The sequence below is a fragment of the Centroberyx affinis genome, unplaced genomic scaffold, assembly GCF_046629955.1.
Source record: "Centroberyx affinis isolate AG114_WGS23_722 - 3 ecotype Tasmania unplaced genomic scaffold, CSIRO-AGI_Caff_v1 ptg005106l_1, whole genome shotgun sequence".
In the NCBI taxonomy this organism is placed as follows: Eukaryota; Metazoa; Chordata; class Actinopteri; order Beryciformes; family Berycidae; genus Centroberyx; species Centroberyx affinis.
Genome location: NW_027282528.1, coordinates 53,870 through 78,422, shown reverse-complemented (window position 1 = coordinate 78,422; position 24,553 = coordinate 53,870). Strand labels below are relative to the sequence as shown.

Below are 24,553 nucleotides of genomic sequence, written 5' to 3'. Positions count from 1 at the left end.
TCAACTAAGGTATTAATTTATACATTATTTAATAGTTTCTAAAGATTACTAGTAAATAATGTATAAATTAACACCTTAGTTAACATGAAATGATGTGTAAGTGACATGTAAATGATTACCAGACACATTAGTTAACTGTTAATTAAGGATTAGTTAATGCTTATTAAGCATTAACTAACCCTTAACTTAGTGACCCTTATTGTAGATGACATCTAGATATAGATGTCAAACAAAACTGAAATTTTCAAATAATAATCCTTAACATATTTCATACCTCATTTTGTCAGAGTTTTAAAATAGAATTTGCTTGTTATCATCAGTTCAGACAGCAGAATTGTATGTCACGATATCCCAAAATCACCAAATCATCACCATATGATTCCACTGAAAGATTATAAATGATAATATTGAATTATCACCCAGCCCTAGGTCAAAGTATGTGGTGAATTTTGGCATGAACCAGCCACTGTAGCCGGTGGACAGAAAAAGTGAAGCCTCCTGCTCTGACTCTACTGGTTTCTACTGGTTTTTCTGTGCCCAACCCCAACAGGAACAAACCGCTCTCACTTGCGTCACTTTCTGTAACTAACTGACAATATAATTTATACTTCTGCCTTGTTATTCGGTTCAGTTCCTCATTTAAGATGGCTGCTGGCTGCTGTGTTACAGAACACAGCAGATAACAGGCGAATGAGTCACCTGGCTGTCCAAGAAGATAAATCAAGCGCCTGTTAGGTCTTTAACTATTCATTATACCATGCTCTGTGTCTCTTATCGTGTCAGCCAAGCAATCTGATTGGTCAAACATGTTTTACAGGCGGTACTGGTAATGCAAACTGTTAAACAGAGAGCTAGTTGGTGATCTTTCTTGCTCTCTTCCATTTTTTATTCTCATGTTCATGCTACTTTGAAGAAAAGAGCCGCTGTATGAAAGCAATAATGTCCTCGAGTTTGTTCTTTACTGTGATTATAGGTTCTCCTGTTCCTACAAAGGTCTCTGTTGTAATCCAGAGGTGGGGACTCAAGTCACATGACCTGGACTCAAGTCACAGTTTTGATTGCTTGAGATTTGATTTGATGCATGAAGAGAAGACTTGAGGCTCGACTTGACTTGGGTTCTGGTGACTTGGGACTTGACTCTGACTTGTACTTTGATGACTTGAAAAGGTTTCTAAACTGATTATAGAAATCAAACTCATGATGCTCTTACCAAGTTTTTATCCTATTAAAACCATATTGCATTGAAAAGTCCTAGATATTTAGTTTTCTTTAAGATATTAAATTGATACTGGACTCTTGATTTGTTCTGACTTGACTTGCTGTTCTACATTTAGACTTGAGACTTGACATTAATGACTTGGATTTGACTTGGTAATCTACATTTAGACTTGGGACTTGACTTGAGACTTGTGCCTCAAGACTTGAGACTGACTTGGGACTCGAGTGAAAGTTGACTTGGTCACACCTCTGCCATAATCACATAATCAATCGCATATTTACAAATGCACAAGATCTGATGGAACTATGAATATTCAAAATTGAACCAGCTGCTAATTTCTCCAGGTCTGAACCCACTGGATTAGATCAGATTAGATAAAACACTAATGGTCCTCATGGGTTAGAGAACTGGGTTAGAGTCGAGTGTTGAGTCGATCCAGATGAGTGAGGCTCTGCTGTGTGTCGGTGCTGCAGGTGTACGATGACGGCCGGTCGGTGTACCTGGTGACGGAGCTGATGAAGGGAGGAGAGCTGCTGGACAAAATCCTCAGACAGAAGTTCTTCTCAGAGAGAGAGGCCAGCGCTGTGCTGTACACCATCACCAAGACCGTGGAGTACCTGCACGTCCAGGGGGTAGGCTGCTGTGTGTGTGTGTGTGTGTGTGTGTGTCTGTGTGTGTGTGTGTGTGTCAAGGTTATTATCGTTAATGAAAACTAACAAAATAACGAAAACTAGGTGTGAAAAAACATTTTCGTTAACTGAAATAAAAATAAAAACGAGGCTTTACAAAATAACGATAACTAACTGAAACTGTATTGTGTGTTTACAAAACTAACTAAAATAAACTAAAATTATAGAGAAAATGTCTTTCGTTTTCGTCTTTGTCAATTTATTTCATACATAAGCCTAGTATTTTGAATTTTTGAATCTCGCCCCTGACAAATACCCCATATTACAAAAAAAACCTCAAACTAACACTGAAACTAATAAAAACTAAACTAAAACTAAGCATTTTCAAAAAATAAAAACTAAACTAAACTAGCAAACCCGCTTTAAAAACTAATTAAAACTAAACTGAAATTGAAAACAAAAAGTCAAAACGAAATAAAAATAAAAACTAATGAAAAATGCAAAACTATAATAACCTTGGTGTGTGTGTGTGTGTGTGTGTGTGTGTGTGTGGTGTAATGTGTACATTCGCACATGTCTGTTCTTGCATATATTTTTCATATAGTCAACACCAGTCCAGCATCTTAAAGCTGCACTAGGCGATTTCGCAACGCTGCCGAGGAAACTGTTTTGAAAAACTTGAACTCCAAAAGTCCTGTGCAGTGAGAGTCAGTAAACGTCTCACAGCTCGCTCATGTTTTATACCAAAGGAAACCAAAGAGACGAGAGAGGAGAAGATCTAACGTTGTGAGTCCAGCTTTCTCTGCTGCTGTTTAGGAGGCAGATCGGATTTCACTCTTTTCAATTCATCACTTCCCGTGGGTGCAGAAGTGACCATAATAGACACTGTAATTTCATTTGGGTAAACGAAGTGAATCTACAGTGTCTCAGTTAGGGAGGATGGGACACTCTGCTCTATTGCAGCCACACTTTGTGATTTAGGTTGAGAAGATGAGTAGATTTTTACATTCAGATCTTGCCTAGAGCAGCTTTAAAGTCACAAGGAAACATTTGCATTGAAGGTGTCTTGCTTCTGTAATTCGTGGGCATGTTGAACCAGAACAAAACTGGAAACTATGAAATGCTTTGTGCAAATTCCAGATTCTTCAAATTGAATAAATTACAGCCACCGTAATTTTCAAGAAAGCTGTGAAGTTGCAGGGATTGTAAGTTTTATTCCTACTGCTACACCTGAAGTAACAACAAAAAAATATGCTGTTTTCCAGGAGGTAAAAGTAAAGGGATTTTGATACGAAAATACAAGAAAACTTTGTAAATTTGGATAAATTTGGTGACAGCATTTCAATTAGTGGGGATGGGACGGCTGTAATTTCACATAAACATCTTCCCTACTGCAGCTTTAAAGGTGCAGTCCATCCCAAAAGGAAAGTCAGCAAACTAAACACCCAGACCAGTCCTAACCTTCTGGTGTGTGTGTGTTTTTGACAGGTGGTGCACAGAGACCTGAAGCCCAGTAACATCCTCTACGTGGACGAGAGCGGGAACGCTGAGTCCATACGGATCTGCGACTTCGGCTTCGCCAAGCAGCTGAGGGCGGAGAACGGCCTCCTCATGACGCCGTGCTACACCGCCAACTTTGTCGCCCCGGAGGTACGGCCGGGCTTCTCGCTTTCAGGTTTTAGATTTCAGGTTTCAGGTCTCGTTCTCCCTGTCCGTCACTGTCTTAACACTGTCTCTCTCTCTCTTTCGCTTTTTCCACTAGTCTCTCTCTCTGTTTCATGAGCTGGCCAGCATATTAGAATTTGTTTGTTACGTTGAGATAAGTTGCCCTCCATCCCTATCACAGCCAATCCTTTCTTCCCTCCCTCTCTCTTGGATTCTACTTACCAGGCTTGGTCAAGGAAAGGGTTAACTTGTGTTAAAGATTTATTTAGAGATAATATCTTTGTTTCCTTCCAGAGGCTAAGGAGGGAATATGATATTCCACAAACACATTTTTTCAGATATCTGCAGATCCGCAGCTTTGTTCAAAAACACTTTCCCTGCTTCCCATCTTCTCCACCCGATAGCTGGATAGAGGAGTGTATACATTTAGATCCACTAGACAGGGGCCTTATATCCAGATTGTATAGTATGATTCAAATGGTTGCTTCACCTGCCCTTGATCATCTAAAGGAGTTATGGGAGGAAGACTTCGCAGTTGAAATCTCAGACACTACTTGGCAGTTAGCGATAGAGAGGATCCACTCAGCATCTATTTGTATTCAACATGGATTGCTGCAGTTCAAAGTGTTACGTTGAGATAAGTTGAGAAGCAGACTTTTTTTTTTTTCTAATTCACCTCCACAAAAGTATTTTTCTGTGTTTCTGTCGTTACATGTTTATTTTGGCATTGTTTATCTCTTTGCCTCTATGTTTTATCACTGTGAAACTAAAGTAAACCCAGCCTAAACCAAAAACCACACTAAACTAAACTAAAGATGAGACTACCGGCTAACTACCCACTTCTTCTTCTTCTTCTATTTGTTCCAAACAAACTGGAAACATAAACAACAAACAGCAAAATAGACATTTATTTACGTATATACGAAATTGTGCTGATTGCTAAGCCTAAACTCTAACTTAAACTAAAACACAGTATGCTTATGGGAAGCTGTTGTTTTCTGTGTCTGGCAGGTGTTGAAGAAACAAGGCTATGATGCAGCCTGCGACATCTGGAGTCTGGGAGTCCTGCTCTACACCATGCTCACAGGGTAGGGGTGTGTGTGTGTGTGTGTGTGTGTGTGTGTGAGTGAGTGAGTTTCAGGGGAGCTCTATCATTGGGACAATTTTAATTTTAAGAAAATACTACTGTGCCAGAACGTCAGATATTACATTTCTGTGCAAGGTCTTGCCTCGGCTGATGTTTGGAAGATATAAAGTAACTCACAAGTACACAGCTTTTTTTAAGAGCTGTGACCAATGATCAAAGGTGTTTTGACCCTCTGCTTGTGTTTCTGCAACACACACTGCAGGAAGACTCTGGACTATAACCCAGGTGGTAAAACACTCTCTCCCTCCAGAGAAAACTAGTATTATTAGAGTATGGAGCTAGAGAAAGCAGTAAACGTTTCCCCCTTTTAATGTTAAGAGCCTATACAACTCTCCCAGTACAAAATGTCAAGATTTTCATGTGCACGTGTGTTTATTCCTAAGATTACTTAGTTAACCTGTCTTCTTGCTTTTTTTCCATCTCATCCTTTCCTCTCTTTCCCTTCCTTTCTTCTCCCGTCCGTCTCCAGTTTCACTCCGTTCGCTAACGGTCCAGAAGACACACCGGAGGAGATTCTGGCTCGCATCGGCAGCGGGAAGTTCTCCCTCACTGGAGGATACTGGAACTCTGTTTCAACAGAGGCCAAGGTGTGGACACACACACACATACACACACACACACACACAGACACACACACTTGGCACTAGCAGTGGCCATTTTGTTCAAGAGGGAAAGCATTTTCAAATATATGCCTAGAGGAGGGATGTCACTCTTCCAGAATTATTCTTCTGTTTTTGTTGTCGTTGGGTTCTACATGGGTTCTGGTTCTGTGAGGTGGACCTTTGACCTTTTGCCCCTGAGCTCATGTGTGACCTCTGACCCCCCCCAGGACCTGGTGTCCAAGATGCTGCACGTCGACCCCCACCAGCGGCTGACGGCGGGCCAGGTCCTCCGACACCCCTGGGTGACACACAGAGACCAGCTGCCCAAGTACACCCTCAACAGACAGGACGCCCCACACCTCGTCAAGGTGACTCACACTCACACTCACACACACACACACACACACACACACACACACACACACACACACACAGATGCCTTTGACTGTCTCTTGCACGTCTGAGTCTTTTGTTTTGTCTGAGTCTGTCTCTTTGGCTGACTGTCCACATTGTTGCTGTGTTTACAACATTAGTCGTCATGGTAACGACGTAGGCGTGTGCATGCTGACTCAGGCTGGTTACTGACAGTCACAAGGAGGTTGGGTTGCTTATTCCGTTGAACCCTTCATGAACCCTCTTCATCTGTCCAGGCTCCGCTGTTCCTCTCTCTTCCAATGTTTGCTGTTTTGCATTTCAAACCACCTATAAATGTGGTTTAAATCTAATCTGAATTCTATCACAGTATATGTCTGTAACACCCCCAATCCTCTGCAGAACATGTTTGTATCGCATTCATCCAGCTCTTCAAATTAGGGCTGAACAACTAATCGAAATTTTATCGAAATCGCAATATGGCCCGCTGCAATTTTCAAATCGCAGGAGGCTCAATATTTGTTAAAGGTGAAATGTGTCAAAATACCATTTTAAATGAAATATTGTGGTGCTGCAGAGATGTCCTGGCCTACACATCATATTCTACAGACTTAAGAAAACATCTTTGTTTGGTACAGATCCCACCATAATCATTTTAATACGTTTTTCAATGAAAATGAGAATAATGATGATCATTCCCTCTAATATCGCAAATCATATCGCAATTGCAATATCAGTCAAAATAATCGCAATTAGATATTTTTTCAAAATCGTTCAGCCCTCCTTCAAATTTATAACTCTTTAATTATACCCATAACCGCTTGTCCTTGTCAACATGTGATGTTCACTGTGGTTGTCATGTTTTATTTTATGTCTTTTCCACATGTGATAATACTGTCTTGTTGTTTTGCTTGTGTCTTTGTTTGTATTGTCAGCATCTACAAACCTACAAAAAAAAATAATAATCTGAAATCTAATCAGAAAAGATGGATTTCTATATAGTTTTTTGCTGTGCAAGCTTTAGAGAAACAATCCGCCTGGTAGTGGATATGTGAAGAAGTCAGATTTGAGTCTGTCTCTCTGACTCCTCCTCTCTCTCCTCCAGGGCGCCATGGCAGCCACCTACTCCGCCCTCAACAGGAACGTCCCGCCCGTCCTGGAGCCTGTGGGCTGCTCCACCCTGGCCCAGCGGAGGGGGGTGAAGAAGATCACCTCCACCGCTCTGTGACCTCATGACCTTTAACCCCCCGTCCCCTCCCCTCCCCACCCCGTCCCCATCCCCGACTCCCCCTCCCCCACCCCTGTCAACTCTGACCTCGATCTGCTCCCCGTCGGACCCCTCTGGTCTGCCGGGACAGACTACTGATGGACCTATAGGAACCGCTAACGCCAAATAGGAGCACAGAAACCGCCCTCTTCCCCGTCCCGTCCCGTCCCGTCCCGAACCTTAACGGACTATTCCAGAGTTCATCTTCTGTCTTACCGTAAATTCGTCGGGGTCTGTGCGGTTTTTGGTTCCACCTCAGCGTCAGCGTAACCCATCGACAGTCGAGAGTTAAGTCGGCGCCGAGCTGTTAACGAAAATCCGTCGACCCTTTTCTATCTGCGGTGGGAAAGTCCCTGCTTCGGACAATCAGCGCTGCCTCGTAGACCCAGAGAACTCGTGCGTCAGGAAAACAGATGAGCTGTATTTATTTACACGCAACGGGGGAAATCTGATAGAAATCATGGTAATCTAATGTATGCATTTAAAAATTGTTATTATACTGTCGTTATTGTACTGCGTAGCTGTAGATTGATGCATTTAAACCTCAAGTAGCCTCTGAGACGCCCGTGTCAGCAGACGGGGGACAGGAAGAGGGGCGGCGGCGTCGCGGGAAGACGGAGCGGATTCCCATCAGCGATCCCTCTCCATCCCAAACTCCTCCCCTCTAGGAAAAGAGCAGCCTCGGCCTCACGATGTCGCCGTTTTCCATTCCTGTTTACCTGCATCCTCGGTCAGAGCTCGCAGTGTAAAAACTAGGGCTGCAACTCACGATTATTTTCATTGTCGATTAATCGATTAGTTGTTTGGTCTATAAAATGTCAGAAAATGGTGAAAAATGTGGATCAGTGTTTCCCAAAGCCCAAGATGACGTCCTCAAATGTCTTGTTTTGTCCACAACCCAAAGATATTCAGTTTACTGTCATAGAGGAGGAAAGAAACCAGAAAATATTCACATTTAAGAAGCTGGAATCAGAGAATTTTCACTTATTTTTCTTAAAAAATTACTCAAACCGATTCATCGATTATCAAAATAGTTGGCGATTAATTTCATAGTTGACAACTAATCGATTAACCGTTGCAGCTCTAGTAAAAACCCTGGAGGAAATCTTGGTGGCATACCGTGCATTGAAAACCGGCTCGTCAAAAATGGGTATCGATGTGATTCTTTGGGGATTTATAAAGAGAAGTCACTCAGAAACAAGTTTTTTTTCTCAGAAGTAATTTGGTAAGGCTCAGGCAGAGACAGAGATTCCAATTTCCAGTATTTACCCTTCTGGGAAAATGTTATGAACAAAAATCAACTTGCTAAGTCTCAGCCTCAGTCAAGCGTTGGTCCAGAGTGTCCAGCAGTTGGCTTGGGAATCTAGCAGTCTGTGTCTTAAACTTACTTAAGTTAAATTTGAGGATGAAATCGAGCTTTTCCGTGATTTTTCTCGACATATACTGTATCTGTTTTCTATATCATCAAAGTGGAAGACAATATTTTAGAACCGGTTTTTCGCTCGCCTTTTTTTTTTTTTTTTTTTTGTCACACACTGACTTCAAGCTGCACAAGGCAACTTCACACTTTGGTGTCGCCAAGTGGCAACAGCACATTTACTGTTTGAATTTTTTGAAAGTTTAAAAGACTTCCATACCCAGAAATCATGTAATGTGACCTCTTCTTAGTGGTTGGGAGGGGTGGAGGTGGTGGGGAAAAAAAACTTCTTATCAGATTTGGATTCCTGGAAGGTGTCAGTTAGTGGAAATGGGACGCTCTTCTCTATCGCAGTGTGATTTAGGCTGATAAAACGGGTTTATTTTTTGCATAGAAATCTTGCCTTGTGCAGCTTTTTTTTTTTTTTTTAGATGTGTCAGTAAATATGAATGAACAACAGCGACACCTTGAGGCAGTTCGGGCTACAAAAGAGGCTGCACCGGGTGACACGAGGACACGGGTGACGTTTGCACAACCAACAGGAGGAGAATGTGGGTGGTGGGGGGTGTGTGAGGAGGATGTCCTGGTTACCTGGCAACAAGGTGTACAGGTTACCCAACACGTTTCACCCTCGCCTTCGCCGCCGCGCTCTCTTGCTGTCCGGTGACAGAGCGGCGGGACGCTTCCTTCCTCACGGCAGACGAAAACGTTGGACCCCGCGCTCGGAGAGGAGAGGAGAGGAACGGAGAGAGAGAGAGAGAGCTCCCTGCCTCTGCCTCTACTGCCGCACACCAACTCAAACTATTAAGACACTTGAAAACCGGATCAGTCTCTGACCTCCTGTATGAGTGTGTGTGAAGCACTGATGATCTCTGTGTGTGCGACAGACAGGGAGCTGAACTGTAAATATGCGTTGAGCAACTCAGGTTTCTATGAAATAAGACAATGCGTTTTATATGTCCGGTAGGAGAGCGATGTACATAAGCACACAGGCCGGTGTGTTCCAGTAGGATCCCGGGATGCTTTTATCGGATATGCGATGTGGACAGAGAGATGATGGGTCCTATCCAGAAACAGACCTGCCCCAGTGAAAGGAAGAGTTCTATTCCAAAACGCCATATATCCATGTTGAAAACAAGAATTACCCAAAGTTCATCATCCACTGCCCCTAATAATCTTTAAAGATGTTATTTTGTCATCCATGGACCTACTATCTTTTTTGTTTGTTTCCATCGTTCATTTTGAAAGAGTAGGTGTCACATTGTTCAAATACTTTACGTCTCATTTTGGGATAAAACTCTTCACATCTCGCCATCTGTCTTCACTCAGCTAACTCCTGTAGATCCACAGAGTGAAGTGAATGGCAGGTGGTCAGGCGTCATTTCTCCATAGGACCAACATTATGTCCACTGGGTTATGATGCACATGCACCGCATGTAATAATCCTAATGTGTTCATGTTTGTGATAGAAAGAATCTTCTGTCAGCAATCCCTTTAAACTAAGCATAACTGTTCCTGTGTTCAATAACTGAAAGTGTAGCAGATCACTCAGTGATGTTCAGCAGCACTCGGCTAGATATGAAAACATTCCATTTGTACTGAGGCTTTGCAACTGAGTCACAAATCTGACTGTCTGCCGCCATCTTGGAGGTCCACTGGAGGATTAGCTGTGCACAAATAATGTCTAAATTTATAACCAGGCAAGAAGCAGAGAGCAGCTGAGTCAGCTTGTTGTGGTGTGGCTGTAGATCCATTCAGTAACGTTCTCAGTAAAAGTGAATAGTGTGATAAGGTGGATTTGTTTCCAAATGTAGGTTACTGTGACACAGTAAACTGTCTTGTCTTTAGCCCTAGTCTCTACTCCAAAACATGAAGAGTTGTAGCTTGAGAAGAGTCAGCTCAGTTAACCTGAACAAACTGTTAGCTAGCTAACTAGCCAGCAAACACACTGATGTTAATGTGAACACGCTAATGCTAGCTGCTACTAGCTAGGTTAGCTAGTGTGCTAATCAGATGCGTTAACAACAAGACAGTGATGGTTAGCTGACCAGATGCTATGGTTAGCTAGCTAACAAGCTGACATTATCTAAACACTAAATCAATCAGATGGATCTAGGGCTGCAACTAACGATTATTTTCATTGTCAATTAATCTGTCGATTATTTTCTCGATTAATGGATTAGTTGTTTGGTCTATAAAATGTCAGAAAATGGTGAAAAATGTGGATCAGTGTTTCCCAAAGCCCAAGATGACGTCCTCAAATGTCTTGTTTTGTCCACAACCCAAAGATATTCAGTTTACTGTCATAGAGGAGTAAAGAAACCAGAAAATATTCACATTTAAGAAGCTGGAATCAGAGAATTTTGACTTACTTTTCTTAAAAAATTACTCAAACGGATTAATCGATTATCAAAATAGTTGGCGATTAATTTAATAGTTGACAACTAATCGCTTAATCGTTGCAGCTCTAGATGGATCAGTGATGAAATGATCAGTTCAGTCAGAAACAGCACAGAAACCATATCTGCTGAATTCTTGGACAAATCGTAGGTTTGGAAACACAATCAGCTGTTCACTGTCACCCGAGATCTGTGGCCCTCCAACATGGCCGCCAGAGGATGTGTAACGTCACCTGGAAGTCCTTTGCGGTGCTCCGGGCCTTTATGCACATTTCCTATCAGTGTCGTGGTTCATTGCCTCCTCCGGTGGATCAGATCATCATCGGTGTGACCTCGTCTGTGTCTGTCTGTGCCTCTGCTACAGTCAGTTGTCCCACCGGGGGGATGTAGTGGGAGGAATGGTGATCAGTCCTGTGTCGACAATCAGCCAGCTCTAAACACAAGAATACAAGTTGTGGAAATTGGATTTATACCTCCCACTCTTCTCGTCCTTCGCTTTGTAACATCCATTAATCATGAACCCTCTGAATATTAACCATTAGGTGAATTATTTAAGATTCAGTGCTGTGGGAACATCTAGTCTACTTCCTCTCCTTGGTCATCTGAATGTTTGTCATAAGGGATGTAACTTTACTGCTCAGAGAAAAACACAAGTTAAAACATTTCTTTGTCATTGTTTTTATATATATATATATATATATATAAATGTGCATAGCATCTTTGCCTCATATTCGTCTTTCATTGTACAGCTTTGGGAAAGGAATGTAAAAGGAATGTGTCTTCAAATGATTTTTCCTCCAATTATGAAACAGGGGAATTGCTTTTTTCTTTGGTCCTCTCTCTATTTGCACCCCCGCTCCCTCCTCCTCTCTTCATTTTGTCCCGTCAGAGAGGCCGTCCCGACCTCCTGCCGCTCCGTATCGCATTCAGCCCTGCTGCTAGTCCAGCTCTCTGTTTTTGTATCTGCAGTGAGAGTCGGACTTTCTATTAAAAATAATAAAAGGATGTTCAGCAAACGAGGCATGGGGTGATTTTCATTGATCATTTTCAGTCATTTCCAGACTGAAGTGGGAAGTTGGAGAAGAGTAGTAGCACTATAATATCTTCTTTATTTAAATTTGACCATTTTTGTGCCATAAAATTCCAATTATTCAGTGTTTCCCCCAGAAATTTCTTCTTGTCAGGGTGGAAAAGCCTCTGAAACAGCATTTAGAGCATCATGGGACACTAAAACACTCCACTGAAACCCAGGCTGATGAGATTCTTTTAGTGTCAGCAGCTCTTTAAGACGCCATGTGACCTATTCAATAAACTCTGGGAGACATTACTGCCTTTAAATTATTAATTAATCTACGAAAAAAAAAATCATTAGACACTTCTGTAATTAATAAAAATGTGCAGAAAATAAAATTTATGTCAGGTTTTCCAGACTGTTTTCCTGTATCTGTGGTCAGGAAGGAACCTCCATCATATCAGAGGTGAACGACACCGACCGGCCGATATCTGATATTTAATAAATGCCCAATATCGGCCCCATATATCAGCAAACTGATCTATCGGTGTGACTCTAACCCTCTGATAATCCTCCTTGGTTCTGCCATAGCAACCTTTTCCTTCTATTTCAGTTCCACTCTCTATGGAAACTTTAAGGTAGAAGCAAGGATTCACAACAATTCACAATGCTGAAAATCAGTGGTATTGCCCTTTAATTAGGTGAGAAAATAAAAAAGACATCAGGATAATGTTGAAGAGGAAACATAACGCTCTAAATCATGTTTTAAAGGCCCAATACACATTTGAAGGGTTTCATTCCGAAGCATTATACATCCATTAAAAAAAACAACTGAATGTCACCACATATTCATAAATATTCAATAAAGACAAATCATTACAGATGATTTCTCTCTTAGTGCATCAAGCTCAACCCCCTTTTTGGTTCTGCACCTTCCAGACTCCAAGACTTCCCAATAATTACATTCTCCAAAAGTTTTGATTTTCAGCAGGTAATGGATTATTTTTTGGAATTAAACTCATGTCTTCCTGAAGAGTTTGAGCTTTAGATGAAAAATCAGGTTGTTGTTATTTTACCCCACTGTTTCCAAATATAAAAGTGTAAACTCTAGCTTCATAAATAGCTCTTATACATGTCAGCAAGTAAAATGCCTCCAATCAAATGTTTTTAGGTTTGGCACTAAGGCTGCTGCAACGACACTTTTTTTTATTTGGATTACACATTGGGCTTTTAAATGAACATTTATGGCAGCAGGTGAATATGGAGTAAGGAGACCGTTTTAAGTATTACATTACTATTATTATTGTTGTTAACAGTGTCTGACTAATGCTGACATTATGCAAACGAGGCGTTCCAGCAGAAATGTAAAGTGCTTTTACACTTCCCACTTCCATCTCAGGGAGTCACTGGAGGGGACGGAGAACAGATGGAGGCAGTTGGAGCCATATGAGATTTTATCACCGAACTGAACTGAGCTGCACCGTGCCGTCTTCCCCTAAAGCGCCTCAGGCTGTTTACACACACAGAGGATTCCCTTCTTCATCCGCTGACTTAAAGACAAGATAGCACTTTATTGATCCCATTGGGGAAATTCAGCAACTAAGCAACCTGGCTTTGGGTCGATGCGCGGAAATGTCATAAACCAGTGATTCTCAACCTTTTTCATATCGATGACCCCTAATTTAGTCCACATTAGACCCACGGACCCCCATTTGATGACATTTTGTCTCTTGGACCTAAATCTGAGAATATTTTTATTGTTAGATATGATTTTGTCCAGAATTCCAAGACTATCTGTATTGTAGGTAGAGAGATAACAGAGAAACTATGATCAAAATAGTCATTCTTATACATTCTCTAATTGTGTTAACTTCTTGTAAATGAAATGATGCTTAAGTTTAACAATTCATCAGTTTGCTGGGGGACCCCCTGGAACCCCCTCAAGGACCCCTGGTGGTCCCCGGACCCCACGTTGAGAACCACTGTCATAAACAGTCAAGAATAATCTGGTTCAACTCAAACTCTGATTGAGAGAAACCTGTTTGATGCCTGCTTTACTCCCATATTGAACATGGAAACATCTGACTGCTTTCACTTCTGGTTTTCACCATCTGTGCAAACTAGGGATGAACCCATACGGTTTATTGAGGCCAATACTGATATTTTCCTCACCCACATCGGCCGATACCGATACGCATTTTTGTAAGAATCTTAGTACAAAAGCAGGTGCAAAACAGGTACAGCTTTTCAGACAGGCCTGTCATCAGATAATGTTTTTAAAGACCATGTTAGTCTTATTCTGTTGCTTATTTGACAGTTGTATTAAGTGACATTAAGTGAAGTCTCAAAAATGCCAATTTCTCAATTGGCCAAATATCAGCAGACACCAATACTGCTTTATAAAGCTGATATTGGCCAATACCAATAATCTGCCAATATATCCGTACATCCTGAGCGCAAACTCAGACTCGCACAGCATTATGGGTACATTTGATGTCAAAAACCACGGTGGCAAGCAGAACTTAATATTGGGATCATCATTTATTTCCCCTGTATCAGAAGTAACTTCATTCAAACAGGGAGGGGAGGGGAGCTGGTGGCTGAACCTTCTCATGCTGTTTTGCAGGTGAACCTTTCTCTCTGTAAACAGGAATAATCTGTTCACTGGTTCATTAATGACAACAGGGAGACTCGAGCTCAGGTATCAAAGGTTCGTTTAAACAGATCAACCTGAATAAGACTTTAAACCAGAGACCCTGTAAACTGACATGATGGGATGCTGAAGTCACCCAGTGTGTGTGAAGGTGCAGATTCATCCTGCAGAAAATTAAAGTGGCTTCATTTACTTTTATCATAGCTGCGATAAAACTGTAATAACTCATATATATTAATACCGAATACATAAACATGCACCGACTCAAATACTCAATAAGAACCTGGCTACAAATCAAGAATTTACAATTTGTACAAAGTCTGTGTGATATAGTCTTCTGTAGTTACAGAGCAAAGCACCACTGCTGTCAGGGTCAGAGGTTCCAGTCCCTGTGGAGCTCAATGACTAGTGCAAGGCAGCAACATTGGCAGGGTTGGGGGTTCAATTCCCACTGAAAATGTATCCACTCTACACATGATGCTACAAGGTGCTGCAGATAAAAGTGTCCACCAAATGGCACAAGTTATAAACAATAAAAAAAATTAGAATGGGAATTGTAAAAAAAAAAAAAAACAGGTTTCCCAAATTCACATACAGGACAGCCGTCATATTGTCCTGTCCTTATCCAAAGATCAGTTCAGACAAGTCAGAGATGCATAAATGACAGATCGCAAACTGGCAACAATAAGGTCATTAAGCTGGTGTTGCTGTATTATTTCTCCAGTCTATAAACATTGAAACATTTTGGAACGGCAGAACTCGTCTGGGGTCTAATCTGATCCTCAGAGAGGCGGTGAAGCGGCTCGGCTGTCAGGAGTCTGAGTCGTCTGTGGCGGAGTTTTCTGCACTGGAGGCGAGGCTTTCTGACAGCGGGGCGTTTCCTCCGGGCCGCTCCGCCTCCCACTCCCCCTTCTGCTTCTCCTCCTTCAGGTTGTGGTTTCTCAGGTGCACCAGCAGACCCCTCTCAGTCATTTCGTAGATTTTGCACTTGGAGCAGTAGAAGGGCGAGACGCCGACGTGCCTGAACTGATCCGACAGGTAGGACGGGACGGTCTTGAAGCTTTTGTCGCAGATGTCGCAGCGAGGAATCACCCCGGGGTGCTCTGCCTCCAGGTGTTTCCTCAAGCCCCACTTTGTCCCTCTGTACCCCTGCCGTCCCGTCTCGGAGTCGCCGGGGGGCGCGAGCCGGCACAGGACGCACTCGAACACGGCTTCCTGGTTGGCGTGGCGGCGGGTGTGGGCGTCCAGGTCGAACTGGCTGCGGACCGGTTTCTTGCACATGGTGCAGAAGAAGTTCTTCCTCCCCTCCTTGTAGTGCATCAGCTTTAAATGCACGGCGAAGCCCGACATCTTCTTGAAGCGCCTGCCCGGCGGCGGGCACAGGGTGCAAACCAGAGACGCTTTCTTTGGGTCCGTATCGTCGCTGTGCTCGGCTTCGTGCTGCGACAAACTCTCGCTGCTGTGAAAGACCGCGCCGCACAGTGAGCAAGAGAAGCTCGCTGCCTCTTTCTTTCTGTTCAGGTTCTTCCTCTGCTTCCTCTCGTCTTTCGACCCAGTCCTTTGATCTAAGGGCGTTCTGAAATGTTCCCCGGACACGGGGCGTTTCATCTGCTGTTTGGTCGGGAGCTGTTTGTCTACGGACATTTTAAATTGGTAACTTTCTCCCTCCTCTTCTGGATTGGAATATTCAATGACATACACCCCCTCCTCCTCTTCCTCGTCTATCTCTGTGGCCGTACACATCTCACGCTCTTCCTCCATGGGCATCGAGTATTCGACTTCGTAGCAAGATACACCCGCGCCCTCGTCTTTCCCCTTCTCCCCCAGTTGCGCCTGTAACCCTGCGATGTGGGAGTCGTCTATTCTAACGACTGTTATCTGGTCCATTCCTCCGAGGCTGTCCCAGTTCCTGTTCTCCACTGTGGCTGAGGATGACGGCCTGGTCCCTGCAGTCCCACCTCTGCCCACTGGGCGCTCAGCAGACTCCTGACAGAGGAGAGAGGTTTTAGGTTTTCAGGTAGCAGAACAATTCATATCCACCATGCATCTGTTATAACTAAAAATACTTGTTTATAACATATAATAAAAGGTATGACATATTGCATAAAAATCATGGTGCAACTTATATGGTAGCTGTCTTACTACAATGAGGCTACCATGCAAAATCTGTTCAGTTTTATTGAATTCAGTGGTAGTAACACTCTTCTTACCACGCTGAAAGGTTTATCCCTTGAATACATGGTCGGAACCGAATCAGCATTTACCAAGACCCTGCTGCTGCAGTCAGCCATCACAGCAAACACCGTGACAAGCTAGCTAACAACAAAACAGCAGCTAGCTAGCTAGCAAGCAATCTAATATGTCAAGTGAAGTATATTCTGCCTGAAAATATTTTTCAACTTTACATTAATTGGCTATTTACTGTTAAAAACGGAGACTTTAAAAACATATCTCAATATTCAGAAACACAAGAAAATCTGCATTTACTCAGTGCTGAAGCATAGCTTTCGTTAGCTAGCTCTTCCCAAAATGTCTATTTTCTTCTAGGCGAATGAAAACCTCGATGAAACGCCGTGGACAGAGATCGCCCTCTGCTGTTTGGGAAGAGCTGACGTAAAACATCCTGGAAACATAATATTTACGACACGACTAGCACATTTCACCTCCACAGTCCACTAATTCAGCAAATAATAGTTAAACTCGTAGCTCAGTAGAGAGTACACACGTGTTTATTGTCTGTTTGGAACATAGACTGTAGGAGACTGCAGGGCCTTGTCTCTGTAAGAATCGCCCCTTTCAATAAAGCAACGCGGGTTTGAATGTTGTGACGAACGCATGCGCAAACCGGCGGCGAACCAGCGGTGACTACTCGTTCCGTGGTGTAAATCTGCTTTCACTGACTATTGTAAACAGTATTGTACAACAGTAACTCGTTTTATCCCGACTGTGAATATCAGGACCGAGGTGTAAAGAATATGCCCAAAAATAAAAAAGGTAAGAGAATGAGAAATCTGAAGTATGTGTTCGTGTTGTAATTGTCTTCGCGCTGACGAGCCCGCCGTGAAGACACACGCAGCGAAAAACGTGACACCAGCCAGCTAATGTTAGCGAGCAACTAATACGTGATACAGTTATATAGCTAGCTATTGTCGGTGTTTACGTGGAATCGGTGCATCCAGTTAACGTTAAGTTGGTCACGATAATGCTGGCTAAAGTTAATTTGTCTTCATCTGTCTGTGGGACATATAAAGTTACCAAACAGTTAGTGCTAGCTAACATAAGTGGCAATACCTGCCATTGTAATGCCGTTGCTAGCTGACATAGCTAGCTAGTCACTAGCTAAACCCCACCCCGGTCTGGCCCATGCCTTTTGAGACTTTGTTTCACCTAAATTACTGTTAGCCGAATTGGCAGCGATAGGTAACTGTTTAGCTAGCTCTTTAAACTCTGACTATATTAGCCGAGCATTAAAATACGATGGCTAACGTCAGTAATATGAACGTTAATGTTAAATTAGCTAACGTTAGCCTGGTAACGTTAAGTTGGCTTCAAGATAGCCCCGAAACGTAGCGTTACTGTCTCATATTCTCCTTTTCTACGCCAATACAGTTATTTATACACCGGTTTCTCATAGGATGGAAATGTGGCCACGAGAAACCGTAATTTTTAAACTGGATTTGACGTTAGTTCGCAACAGTTATCGAAACCGATATCTACACATGAAGTGTGCCTCTCTTGATCAAATCGACAGTAGTGACTTACAGCCTAGAAATGACTTGACAACTGGATGTTATTTCTCTCTGTTTACAGGTAAGGGAGGAAAGAATCGGCGACGTGGAAAGAACGAGAATGAGTCTGAGAAGAGAGAGCTGGTGTTCAAGGAGGACGGCCAGGGTGAGTGCTGCCTGCCTGCTGGATGTTGGCCTTCAGCTGGCTCAGAGGGCCTGTGGTAGCATCAGCCTACAGTCTGGAAAGAGTCTAGGGCTTCTTTTGCAGTGCTTGGTGCTACCAACAAGGTTCCTACAGGTCTGGAAAGCCTGTAAATGTACCGAAAAATATTATGGTCATTTCCAGGTCTTGATAAGTTTGGAAATTGCATAAAATGTTTGGAAACATATGGAAAAATTTTGTTTTACTTTACTGGTATACATATGACTACACATTTTCTCAGCATAAATCATACTGAACACCAAAACCTTCAAATCAATGAAATAAATGAAAGTCTGGAATTTTGAAATTGACACTTTGTAGGAACTCTGCACCAAAGTCCCCGTCCGCATGGACCTGAACTCCATGTGTGTGGGAGGTTGTGCTGGTTTGAGGGAGACCTTGGGGTGGGGAAATGTGAAGACCGATTAATCTTACTGCATGCTATCCTGTCATTATTGATGTTTTGAATCAGATATTCTTGTTATTATATATCGATAGGCTTCGTCTGTGTGCAGGGTGTGCAACAAAAATATTCCATGGTAGTATGTACTCTCAGACCAGGATTAGGCTACCTTTCCTATTTGTGCCTTTGTAAAGCACTCCTTCACATTCTCTATAATGACTTTTTTTGTTGCTTTTCTGTAGAAGTAGAACCACAACAGTAGAATCCCCCTGTTCAGATACATATGATACTGAGCTGTCTCTGTCCCAGTGGGAACATCAGTAAGACGTCTATGCTAAAAATTGTGCAGAAAAGTCCTTTCTGCTTTTTCCCTCTGCTCTTATTTCCCCAACTTGCACTTTTCTGTTAGAAATGATATTTTCAGGGTCACAGCAATATTTTGTTATATCAGTTGCAGAGCGTTGTGGCCTTGAAACTTGAAATGCGTACTGTTGGTAGCTTGTAATGCTGTAATCTTCCACACCTTTTTCTTCCATAAGCCACAGTGACTGGTTTGTCCCAAAATTTGTTAGCTACTATTTTGCCAACCGACAAGATTTTTTAGTGTAATAATGTCTGGTTGCCTGCCAATGTAGCTGGTAGAGCAGAGAAATGTATCCACTGCTAAAATTGACTGTTGGTTGGTGTTAATCTCCCATTCTGTTGGTAATCTAGGAATTTAAGATCATTCTACTGTTGGACTCATTGTAAATCAGGTGATTGCTTTCAGTGTAAATACCCTCTCTTCTCTTGTCTTCCAGAATATGCTCAGGTGATTAAAATGCTGGGGAACGGACGTCTGGAGGCCATGTGCTTTGATGGAGTCAAGCGGCTTTGCCACATCAGAGGAAAACTCCGGAAAAAGGTAGGAATGTCCGTCCTTTTGCACCTTTCACCGGCACCAGCGCACTGGGAAAACCCCCCGACATAATGCTGAATCAGCACTTTCTCAATGGTTGGTCAGCCGCCGTTGATCTGGCATCATGGACTCAATGGGTGTGTGTGTGTGTGTGTGTGTGTCTGTTGGGGTCACAAAGTGCAGTTTGTGCAATCATTTTTTTCACCTTGAGAGACGCCACATTAATTTATATCTTTTGTTTTCCTGTAGGTTTGGATCAACACGTCGGACATCATCCTGGTGGGGCTGAGAGATTACCAGGTGTGTTGGTCACTCTAATCACATGAATCCAAACCACTGACAACATTCAGGCCTGTGCTGGAAGGCACCAAAATAACATTTCATCCAACTTTTGCTCTGAGATGGCATAGTTATAGTTTCATAAATGCAGTAAAATATTTTTGTTCCACAAATCATCAAGACTAATTTGTGATCTAGCAAAATAGTCAGGATTATCATTTTATATTTTATCCATAATTGTAGAGCCCCAGGTTAGGGTTAGGGTTAGGGTTAAGTCTTCCATACAGGTGTTATTGAGGCTAACTATGGTCCAAATACGGTTTTGATACAGTAATCCCCAGTTCAACCATCCCACAAGAAGATCATGGTGAAAGTTTTGTACCAACATTTTCCTTAGAGCCTTTCTGATTGCATCATGATCCTCAAACATTTTCCATGACACCAGCTTTCAGTTGAACAATGCAGGAAATGTCCAATATATTTTGCAGTGTCGTCCTGTAATACATTAGCCACTTGGCCTCATCAGAGCTCACAGTGCCGTGTCTCAGTCTCTGTGTCTCAGTCTCTGTCTCTCCTCTGCTGCAGGATAACAAAGCTGACGTCATCCTCAAGTACAACGCAGACGAGGCTCGCAGTTTGAAAGCGTACGGAGAGTTGCCGGAGCACGGTGAGTTCCACACACACACACCATGAAAACATCTCTGCAACACGCAACACTGCAGCTTCTGGATTAAATATTGAGCAGTGCTGCCTCTGCAGCACCACTTTAGGCCAGAATTTTATTTTATTGTCAACGCAAATGCATAAATGTTAATTAAGTGGAATAATCCATTTACTGTGCTTGGTATAAAAACACAGTTCCTTAAGCTCAGAAACATGAGATGTCGATGTGTAGTCATACATCTCTAAATTTCCTTATGTTCCAGACCAGTTGGGTAGCATTTTTAAACGGGGAAATGGACTTCTTCAGTCCAAAACGAACCTCACTGTGTATACTGTGCTAGGCTGCTGGTCCAGCTGTACAAGAAAATACACATCACACAGTGGCTGTAGTCTTGCAAATTTGACTGTTGCAAGTAGCACTGGAATTAGTGGAATTATTTAATAGAAGACAGTATTCCTCACTTTACTGCACTTGGATGCTTGTACCTCATATGCATCAGGTGGTTCAGTGATAAACAGGCAGTTTATCAATTTACAGATGGCACCTGAAAGCACCTTGGGTTCACCATACTCTTTTTCTAATTGTTTTAAGCGGTAGAGATCCTTCTCTAACACTTTCCCCTCCGTCTCCTCCACAGCCAAAATCAACGAGACAGACACCTTCGGTCCTGGAGACGATGATGAGATCCAGTTTGATGACATTGGCGATGATGACGAGGACATTGATGATGTAAGTTCCTTTAGCTTCCTTTATTTAATCAATTGATTTTTCCATGGTGATGTAATCTGCAGGAAATGTTGTTGGTTTAGCGAGGTCAGAATAAGCTCCGCCTTCCTGCTCTCTTACTGAAGCCATGATGAAAACTTTTCACTCCCATCCATCACTGGTGACTCGCAGTTGTCACCAGCTGTGTTGAGTTATCTTCCAGCATAGCTAAGCCTTCCCACGCCTAATAGAGACGCCTCTACAGATTTCAATAGTTCTTGTTCTCCTTTTATTGCTTACTTTGTGAAGAACTCAAAGCAGGGTTCAAATCTGATCTGGAATGAATGGAAAATGACAATGACTGTTTCCATGTTTTCAAAAGTATGTAAAAACACAAAATTGCAGTTGGGATTAGTGCTGAAACACTTAATCAATTAGTCGATCAATCAAATGAATTGATTATAATTTTGATAATCGATTCATCATTTGAGTCATTTATCAAGTAAAAACACCAAACATTTGCTGGTTACACCTTCACAAACGCTAAGATGCTTTTCTCTGTTTCATATCATTATAAAATCAATCCTTTGAGTTTTTTTGTCTGCTGGTCAGACTAAGTAAGACATTTGATGAAGATGAAGAATCACTTTGGGCTCTGGTGAATTGTGACGAGCATTTGTCATTATTTTTGACATTTTATAGACTAAATGATTAATCAAAAAAAGAATCGATAGATTAATCAGTAATGAAAACAATCATTAGTTGCAGCACAAGTTGGGATTAGTCATTTGCCTTGAGAATGTGTACACCAGTATTATCAACTTCTAGTTAAAAGCATAAAACAATAAAGATTATCTCTGCTAAAAACAGATCTGGAAAAGTGAGGAATTTGTGTGTGTGTGAACCCTGTCAACAGATGTGAAGCACTCTCTTAGTGGAGAACAAGAGCTACTGTATGAATGAATGAATGAATGAATGAATGAATGAATGAATGAATGAATGTAATGTAATGTATTGATCTAATTCTCTGTTTTCTGTCTCCTTTGCCCAGATCTAAGGACTGAAACCAGAGGGGAAAGGTGGGATTTTACTAGAGATGCTCCGATTGGGATTTTTTGAGCCGATACAACGCACCAATAATTATTATTTTTAATAAGATCAGCCTATGCCAATCCGAGACCAGTTTATTAATATACAGTATGTTTCAACTTCTTTTCCAGTATGTTTACCATCAGTAGATGTCTTTTTTGTTTTGGACAACTTAAGTGCATTTCAAATAGGGGGGAAAAAAACCGACATCAGTACTTTAAAGTTCACTGTTAACATGAATGAATGTGAGATCCTGCATCGGTAGAGTGTAGACTGTCACATGTATCAGTTGTAGTGGATGGAAGGCGAGGCGACCTGCTGCTTGGTGACGGACAGGAGATGCAGACAACTTTGCATTTTCTGCCGTCACTCAGAACGGATTGCAGAGTAGGCTGATCGTCAGCATCACATTGAAGGGTGAATATCTAGATTTAGATGTTTACCTTTAGCTTCCAACGTCAACAAAATTCACCGGCCCATTTCCGGAGTCTTCTTTTCTCCATCGTCCAAGAAACACTCACTATTTCATGGAGGCTCGACCCCCCCCTCCTCCTCCTCCTCCTCCTCCCCCCCCTTCTCCCCCTGCCGTCTCACTGATACCACGACTGCAAATATTCCCACAGTACGGATCCCTAATGCGTTATCTTTTTAAAAAATGTATTTATATTGATTTCACACTATGTGGGAATTTAGTAGCAAGTACAGAATCTCTGGATTCGCAAAATAAAAAGATAAACCATTTTGTGCTTTTTGTCTGGCAGTCTGTATCATTGTAGCTGTAGTCGGTAACACACTCGATGTCGTTTCAGACGGGTTTGTAAGCTGTTTATTGATGACAGGAGGGAGATGATAACACTGAGAACGGCTCTGTAGCTTTTGGATTTGTTTTTTTGTTCTGTCGTATTCCACTGACAAACACAGTTTGAGTTATTTGCTTGTTTTGGATTGAACCGATGGCCAAATGAAGGCAATCCCTCTCCCCTAAAATCAAAAGAAGAAGAATCAATCTGTATTTTTCTATTGTTTCCCTTATTTGTGTTTCTGTCTGTTTTGTTGTTTGTATGTTGTTGTTTTGAGCGGCTCACTCTGTGGTTGCAAGACACAGCGAAGTGTGGTCCGACCGGCCGCTCTGTCTCACTCTAGACCAGGGGTTCCCAAACCTTTACATGTCAAGGACCCTGCCTCCCCCCCCAATCATTTCACTCCCACACACACACACACACACACACACACCAGTGAAACCTCATATCAGAGTCATCGTTCCTACACATCCTCTGATTGTACTAACCTCTGGAGAATCAAAAGACAGTGAAATTTAACGAAATATTTTTCCGGGGTGACCCCTTGGGGCTGTCTCCAGGACCCCTGGGGAGTCCCTGAGCCCCCAGTTTGGGAACCTCTGCTCTAGACCACACAAGGGGCCTGTTGTTGTTCTTCTGAAATAATTAAAATGTACTATGATATTTGAAGGCTGAGTGGAGGGGTTTCCAATAAAGATCTTAACTCCATTGATCTGGATGGTCTTTTTGAGCGCAACATGCAGTTCCTGTTCTGGCCTTACGGTGGCGGTGTTGAGCTACAGCCCGGTTCTTGGGTGAAGCAGCCTCACGCCTTTTAGTTGATGCTGAGAACAAGGCCCAGACCAGGATTTCTTTCCTTCCTTTTGATGGTGAAGTATTCTTCCAGTTGATTTGAGGCAGCAGGCTGACCTAGAGTTTAGAGAGAGCATCTGTAAGCTGGACAGCTGGTTCAACTCCTGTGTGGAGAGCGTCCGCCCTGCTGAAGTGTCCTTGAGCAACACACACTGAATCCCTACAGACTCCAGTGAAGACTATTTCTCTGCAGGGAACAAGACAGTTTCACATTATTCTTAAAGCCATATTCAGGGTGTCTGCAGCAGGGTTCACAGGCATGGAAATGAGAACAAGATAGTGGAAAAACAGCTTTCCATTAGGATTAAATACTAAAACATACCAATAATGATAATAAACTTTATTTGTATAGCACCTTTCATACAAGAAATGCAGCTCAAAGTGCTTTACAACAAATAAATTACATGCACCATGTGCTTCACATAAAACTTGATGATAGTGAAAATAAGATAAGAGGAGAATAGAATACATAGAATGCATCTTCACATGGAAAAAGACATAGAATGAGCATAAAAACAGGGATAGAATACCATAATGTGAAATAAGATAGA

At 42.2% G+C, this 24,553-nt stretch overlaps 3 protein-coding genes across 4 annotated transcripts; 2 read left to right on the top strand and 1 right to left on the bottom strand.

Annotated features, from left to right (window-relative positions):
* Nucleotides 1-1,692: 1,692 nt before the first annotated feature.
* On the top strand, nt 1,693-6,930 carry rps6ka3b (ribosomal protein S6 kinase, polypeptide 3b; the record flags this gene model as incomplete). Its single annotated transcript, XM_071546068.1, has 6 exons — nt 1,693-1,851; nt 3,337-3,498; nt 4,525-4,601; nt 5,130-5,247; nt 5,490-5,630; nt 6,740-6,930. Coding segments are annotated over 6 exons (780 nt in total), but the record flags the coding sequence as incomplete, so codon positions are not given.
* Nucleotides 6,931-14,219: 7,289 nt separating this feature from the next.
* Nucleotides 14,220-16,883, bottom strand: LOC139666751 (zinc finger protein 449). The gene is made up of 2 exons (XM_071546069.1): nt 16,593-16,883; nt 14,220-16,368 (listed from the first exon to the last, which is right to left on the bottom strand). Exons 1-2 carry the CDS (start codon nt 16,671-16,673, stop codon nt 15,193-15,195), a joined length of 1,257 nt encoding a protein of 418 aa, XP_071402170.1. The 5' UTR covers nt 16,674-16,883; the 3' UTR covers nt 14,220-15,192.
* A 345-nt stretch (nt 16,884-17,228) lies between these two features.
* On the top strand, nt 17,229-23,852 carry eif1axb (eukaryotic translation initiation factor 1A X-linked b). 2 transcript variants are annotated; one of them, XM_071546062.1, is made up of 7 exons: nt 17,229-17,372; nt 18,192-18,276; nt 19,516-19,619; nt 19,863-19,913; nt 20,478-20,559; nt 21,194-21,285; nt 22,313-23,852. In XM_071546062.1, exons 1-7 carry the CDS (start codon nt 17,358-17,360, stop codon nt 22,316-22,318), a joined length of 435 nt encoding a protein of 144 aa, XP_071402163.1. In that variant the 5' UTR covers nt 17,229-17,357; the 3' UTR covers nt 22,319-23,852. The 2 variants fall into 2 exon arrangements, with proteins under 2 accessions (XP_071402163.1, XP_071402164.1); XM_071546063.1 differs by having other exon boundaries at nt 17,229-17,376; nt 18,193-18,276.
* Nucleotides 23,853-24,553: the final 701 nt, after the last annotated feature.